The sequence below is a fragment of the Mastigoproctus giganteus genome, chromosome 8, assembly GCF_048544385.1.
Source record: "Mastigoproctus giganteus isolate SK-2022 chromosome 8, ASM4854438v1, whole genome shotgun sequence".
NCBI classification, from domain to species: Eukaryota; Metazoa; Arthropoda; class Arachnida; order Uropygi; family Thelyphonidae; genus Mastigoproctus; species Mastigoproctus giganteus.
In genome coordinates, this window is record NC_143582.1 from 185,742,028 (window position 1) to 185,749,399 (window position 7,372).

Consider the following 7,372-nt stretch of genomic DNA (forward strand, 5'->3'; position numbering starts at 1 on the left):
ACGATGTGGATTAATTTTTTTTCCACATTATATATAGAAAGAGCAAAATTCCTTGCATTTTTAAACATGATGTGTGCATTTTTGGTTTGTGCAGAATTAGATTTTCAAGGAATATTTATAGTGCCTATTCTTAAAACTTGAGATTATACGTCTAGTAGATGACTAGTTGAAACTTCATTTATATTGTGTAATGTTTTCAGATTCTGTACACTAAGCCGTCTATTTTAAGGAAAGGGAGTGAGTGTCCGTTATTGCTGAATGTCCGTTAAATCGAAAGTTTTTCTCTTTGAAGACCTTTTCGACCCCACATAATTGACAATTTAAACATTTACTCTTTATATGTATGCTCCAGAAACACTGAAATAAAGTTAAACAATAAAGAACAAGCTTTTTATTTATCTCGACGTTCATCTACCTTGACGGAATAGTGGTATGTGGAAAAATTGTATCCAGTCAGAGCTAAGAAGTCGAAGTTGAGATACTAGGGAACGTTCAGAGTGTGTATTCCCAATGCACTCCGCGAAAGTATGGTATACTACATTCCTGATCTTAACTTCTGAAAGTCGATCTGTAACAGTTCCGCAGAAATGGTTAGGTTAAATGAGCAAAAGAAAAGGACAAATATTTTCACGTACTAAAATACAAAGAAGAAAAGAGCAAAGCAGACTGTTCCTTACGTAATGATTGTGGGAAGGTCATTTACAATCCACTTGATATAGCTGATGAATTGAATGGATTCTTCGCAGCGATCTTTATGAACGAAAATCTCTGTACGCGAGGAGAAACTGTGCTAAGGAACCTGAACACTGTGAAAATCAGCGATATGAAAAGTACAGAGGATTGTTTACTAGAAAAACGTTTGAGCTTGAAGGGAAGTACGGGCTCTTGGGTAGACTGCACATACTCATTGATTTTAAAGGAAGCCACCAGGGAATACCGCATCCTTTAAAGTAACTGGGAATAGTTTTCTCAAGGGAAAAACCTTGTTTAAATAACTAATAAACTATTACGACAGTGTAATCTCCCATAAGTTGGATAAAGAAAACTTTTGACACTGCTTATTTAGACTTTAGCAAAGTATTTGACTCTAATCCTCAAGAGAGACTGCTGGAACATTATTGGAATCAGAATTATTTCCGATTTTCTTAAATAATATTGACAAAAGGGATACAGGATATTGATGGCAAAAACAGATGTGACGATTAGGAAGGCGGTTAAATCTCATTTCTATTGAAATGTGTTTCAATTAACTGTAACATTTTCAATAATACATCTTAATGCACTTCGTAGAACAATGTCGCTTACTGTATTTCATATCCAAGATGAATAACTACGTAACTCCCCTCTTTCACCTAATTTGTTTACAATTAGGTGACCCTCATATTGTAAATATGAGGGCCATTTGTAGTATCATTTATAATTTTCACGTATATAAAGTTATACATTTTAGGAAACTTTGAAATAATTCTTTGTGCTGAATTTTTAATCAGAATTATTTCGTCCAACAAGATTTAGAACGCATTTTTAATAAAGGGAAGTCGGCTGGAACCTGGAAATATTTTTGTTATGGTGAAATTTTCGTTTAAACGGTATTAGTTTTAACTGCAAAAAGAGTTACTATTGTAAAAACGTTACTGTACTTCACACATGAAAATGTGTGAGGCCACGTTTGACCCATTCCAAAATTTTGTTATGAAATTCCATACCGGGATGCAATCCTCACCTTTTACATCCCATTTACGTGGCGTTTTTATCTGTTGCTCTTTTTACTTTTTAAAATAAAGTTTGCCTTGCTTTTTTTTTTTTTTTTCCTCCCCCCTCTTCTTGGAAAATTGGTTTGCTCCATCTATAAAATTTACTTCTGATGACTGCAGACAAACTGCATGTAATCCAGTCCATTCAGCATCAGAATAGGTCACTCGCTGTGGTTGTTATTATTTATAATAGCATCTCCAAGAAATAAAGAAATGTCAGGGAGAAAAAAAAAAAACTATATATATATATATATTCCGACTGATTAGTGGTTGACCTCCTCTGAATATAGGCCGCCTTATTCTAATATTTACTTGTTACCCTCCTCTTTCATACACAAACTCAGAAATTCACATTTTCTCCCTTAAGAAACAATTTTTTTTTTCCCTCCTAAGCGCACCGGACCACACTTTTTTTCATCTTGTCCGCAGCTGGTTTTTTTGGGGGGGGGAGGGGGAGGAAACTCGTGGTGAACCAAAATTAGAATTTTAGTCTCTCTAATATAGTTTTTAACGTCATCAGTGCGCCTGTTACTGCATTATCTATCATACATCAAATACAACAAAATTTCACCTTCACTCATTCTACCCACAGTAAATATAATTGCAGTAATCATTTTTAAGTTTTTCAGGTCACTTTTATGATTTGCAATGCCATGCGGATAGTTTATAGACCATGCAGGTTGTTGGTTCCTCTACAGTCACGTTAAAATATGTTATTGTCGAGTTTATAAACACATTTAAGTTAGTCTATAGTCAAGTCAGACGTAGATTAAACTGGAGCTATAATGGCTAGCATAAATAGAACGTATCCTCTTTCAGGAGGTTAAACTTAACGCAGCGTTCATTTTTAGTCCATACTTTCGTTTTGCTGACTATTTGTAGCCATTTAGGTGGACTGAACCCAAACAACACCTTGCAGTAGAAAAACTCTTGCGTGGGAGGCTTTTCTTCTCTGCTCATTTATTCTCCTTAAAAATGAGTCACATTATGGACCTCATTACTTAGTTTAGCTTTGCATTTCAGTGAGAACAAAAGATGAGTAATAAATCTAATGAACGCAGACTTTAAGGAAGACATTACGAGCGAGACTGCGACTTAACTGAACCATTTAAAGTTCACCAGCCTGCTAGCTGTGATTGTAACCATGGCAACCGTAGTGATTTGTACTGCTAATAACATATGGGCATGTTTAAGACATGATTAATAATGAAAACATAGGTTTTATGAACAGGTGAGACTCTAATCAAAGAGGTAGGCGCCTCCGTAGCCAGGTGGGAAGGAGCAGCAGTGGGTAGCACACGTTGATTAGACCGGGGTTCGAGCCCGTCACCACCAAATATGGAGGATGCGGAAAGGTCAGGGAATGACCACCGCATATTAACGAAGCAATATGGCCTTAGTTGCTAATGTTCTTAAAAAAAAAACCAAAAATAACAATAACAATCAAAGAGGTTTTAATCCCCCCCTCCCTCCGATTCGTTCTCAAAGGTTTCAGAACTGCACCAAACGATGTAAGAATCTATTGCAGATTCCTGGCATGAATCCTCTGATTAAAATAAACCACAAGTTTTCTTTTTGATTTTCTTTCTTTCTTTTTTTCGAGAAATGCCGCATCATCCACACATCAGTGCACCCCTTCTCCCCATTAGCTTTTTAGACATCTGCGTATAAAAGAAAAAGCGTCTCCTGTGCTGACGACATCGTATGCCATCACCTAGTGCGTCGACGGAAGCAGTGCCGTCACTATAATCGATATCTCTGCAGAAGATATTGATTTGGATGGGACGACGTCATAGAATCGTGGCGTTACAACCTCCAGGGAACCTGGGCAGTGCACGTGTACGAATAAATTCATTATCAAGTAGCAGAAGCAACCGCAGTAGCGCGTAGGATGGAGACAAAGAATAGAAAGTTTACCGATAAAATATAGCTAAGAAAAAGAAATGTAGGAAAGGCATTAAGATTACCGATAAAAGTCATATAGGTGTTTAAAATTATTATTACCATTTATTAGGAAATAAATATTGTAATGTATTGTTATTAGTTTTTTTTTTATTTTTATTTACAAATGGAAATAAAAAATGTAAGAAAGCAATAGACACAAGTAGATCACATCATCCCTGTACTTCGCTAGATTGGTTAATTATTAGTGCGGGTAATATTTCAAGCATAAACTAGGTTTAGCATTTCTGTGTACATTTCTTTTTTGTTATAAAAAAACGTTGCATTAATTTAGTTAAGTAGTTAATTTTGGTTTAAATTTAACTTTTCGTTTATATCTATAATATTTCACTTCATATTTTTATTGTCAAAAAATAATAATAATAAAAAAAGTAAAAGCCGAATGTTTATTATAGTTCGGGTTTTTTTACTTTTGTATTATATTACGTGAGCTGGTATTGCGCAATGAACTCATTCGTCTGTGCGATGCATTGTGAAAAATTCTATTAAACCATTTAAAACCCTCATTACTATCTGATTGCCACATATTCATATTCAAGTGATTAGCTTTCGAAATTCTCCTAAAACGGAAGAAAGTATTCATACCTTTCATTCAGTTGCATAATTTTGTAATTAAAAATTAATTTATTCAGTTCTGGTTAATATTGGGGGTTGAAATGGAAGAGTTTATAAAACTGAACACTCATTAATAAATTAGTATAATTTTTAATAGTTAAGTGGCAGTTCCAGGGTTTTCTGAAGGGAGGGGAACTAACGCACTGTTTCAGGAAATCATCGACTTTAATCACCATGTAGCAGTAAGAAAAAATTCACATTATTTTTATCGTGGGGACTGTAGCCCCTTTTGCTCCTATCTGGGACCACTAATGAGTATGTATATGCATTACCTATGTCTGTTGCGAACCGGAAGATCACGTTGCACCCTGGTCCATTGGTAGACCTGGTTAATACGATAAACTTGATTCCTTATCAAGACCTTTAGACCGATGTACGATTTATCTTTGTAGATGCAAAACACGAGCTCAAGATATATTCAAAAATGGTTTTGATAACGTATAATATATTTAAATAAATACAAATTGCTCTTTATTGATGTGCCATAAGAAGAGAAAGATTACATATATAGGTACAACGCCCATCACGGCAGCATAAGAATGAGAGGTGAAAAGTAAATATAGTAATCTCCTTATTAATTAATTACCAAGATTATAACTTCATAGAATACTTAATAAAACTCTACAGTTTTTAAGTTCTCTAAACTTAGCTGTTCAGTTTAATTATAACTGCGTCGTATTTATTACTCTTCTCCCATATATTTTTTTACATTTAAGCTATGAATTTCTTTTTTTCCCCGCATACAATTTGTACGGAAAAAAGAAATAAGAATTGCCCGATTTTTATTAAGTTTGGAATGGCTCGACAAATATTTTTAAAAGGCTTAAAATAAATATAAAATAAAATATAAAATCCGTCAACTGGGAGTCGAGTTGCAAACGGACGGACATGACGAAGGCAACTTTTCAGAGGTTGGCTGTACGAACGCGAGGTAGAAGCCCTAAACAAACCCTCTTTACTCTATTATACTACTCTCTGAGGTATGCTAACCAAGATTTTCTTCTTTTCCCTCGACTTTTTTTTACCATTGATCTTGCCCCGGATTATCAAACATCTTATATTTGTCATTTCTCATCAAATGTCCTAAATATTTTAGTTTCCTTTCCTTAATGGTGTTAGTTATTTCTGTCTTTTTCTTCATTCGTAGGCGCCTCCGTAGCCAGGTGGGAAGGAGCAGCAGTGCTTAGCACACGCTTCTTGATTAGACTAGGGTTCGAGCCTGTCACCACCAAATACGGAGGATGCGGAAAGGTTAGGGAATGACCACCGCATATCCCGGAGCAATATGGCCTTAGTTGCTAATGCTCCTAAAAACCAAATAACAAACAAACAAACATCTTCATTCGTCTCATGATCTCATCATTCTTTATCTTATCAGTTCGTGACACTCTTAACACCACATCTTAACACTACGTCTGTAACACCACATCTCAAAAGCATTTAACTTATTTCGGGTCTTCTTTGTCAACGTCCAGGGTTCAGCTCCAAATAGCAGGACAGAAAAGACAAAACATCTCAATATTCTTGTTCTTAAAGGAAACGTAAGATCACTGTGGCATAGAAAATTCTTCATTTTAAGGAAGGCTGCACGTGCTTGTTAAATTCTTGAGCGTACTTCAATAGAATGGTCCCAGTCCTCGCTCAGCATACAACTAAGATAGGGATAACTTTTAACCCTTTCAACTTCTTTATTATTGATTGTATTTTTTGTTTGCACTTCTTTCTTACTTATCAACACAAGTTTTGTTTTCTTGATGTTTAACTTCAGACCAAAATTTTCACTTATTCTATTAACGCTATCCGTTAATGCTTGTAAATCCTTCTCAGAGCTGGCCAGTAATATAGTATCATCTGCATATCTGATCATATTTATTGTATTGCCATTACTCTTTATCCCTTCTGTAAGTCCCTCTAAAGCTTCTTTAAAAATTTCTTCAGCATACATTTCGAACAATATTCAAGAATCAGAAATACCTCTTGGTTCACATCTCGACATCTTTCTATTAGAGTCCGAACTGCAACAGGGCTTCCCTGGTACCCAGTCCTTGTCGGCAGCCAAATCGAGAATCACTAAGTGTTTCCTTACATCTTATATAAATTCGGTTGTGTATAATCCTTAGAAGTATTTTCAATGCATGGCTCATCAAACTAATTGTTCTAAATTGAGAACAACTATTTGCATTTGCACATTTCAATATGGGTATGAACGACGATCTCAACCATTCTCTGGGAATTTCTCCAGTGTCATAAACCTTTATGAGCAGACCAACCAACATCTTCACCTTTATTATGTTTAATAGTTCTGTCGGAAGTTCGTCAGGACCATTTGTCTTTTTGCGTTTAGCATATTTAACAGCTAAGATCACTTCTTCCTCCATGATACTCGGTCCTTCCATGTTTTATGATCTGTCAAACTTTTTATTTCTATTGTCATCAAACAGTTCTCTGATATATTCTTGCTAGCACTCAAAAATTTTTCTTCAGTTGAAACTGAAATCTTTCGGTTCTTCTTTTTTAGTATTTCCCTATCAGTTTTGTAGTGTAGTCCTAACGCCTCTTTCAAGACTTTATGCTTGTAGAATTGGTCATGTAAGGATTCCAGTTTCTCAATTTCTTCACATTTGGACCTCATCCAGTTTTATTTTGCTTCTTTTATTTTCTTACTAATTTTTGTTCTAATTTTTTTGTGTTCTGTTGGGTTGTTTTTGTTCTGCCTTCTCTTTTCCATCAGTTCTAGTATGTTATTCGTTATCCACTTTTGTTTTGCTTTTAGAAGTTCACCTTTCAAATGATTATCTGCCACTTTAAGCACAGCATCTTTAATTGATCAGCATCTTTCATTTGTATCTCTGGGAGACTATAATTCAGTTCCTCCGCTAACGAGTTTTCAGTCTTCTTTTTAATATTTTTGTTCTCCAATTTTTGTAGGTTAATCCGTTGTTTACCCTCCTTTTTTATGCGTTTCAGTTTCACTTTCAGTTCTCCAATTAATGGGTTATGGTCAGAACCTATGTCAGTTCCTGGATGTGCTCTTAAACGCT

At 35.2% G+C, this 7,372-nt stretch overlaps 2 protein-coding genes across 2 annotated transcripts; both read right to left on the reverse strand.

The window, feature by feature from the left end:
* Positions 1–5,928: 5,928 nt before the first annotated feature.
* LOC150082064 (uncharacterized) lies at positions 5,929–6,276 on the reverse strand. The gene has a single exon (XM_090380418.1). The coding sequence runs from the start codon at positions 6,274–6,276 to the stop codon at positions 5,929–5,931; it is 348 nt and encodes a 115-aa protein (XP_090236544.1).
* Positions 6,277–6,334: 58 nt separating this feature from the next.
* Positions 6,335–6,727, reverse strand: LOC150082065 (uncharacterized). Its single transcript, XM_090380419.1, has one exon. The coding sequence runs from the start codon at positions 6,725–6,727 to the stop codon at positions 6,335–6,337; it is 393 nt and encodes a 130-aa protein (XP_090236545.1).
* Positions 6,728–7,372: the final 645 nt, after the last annotated feature.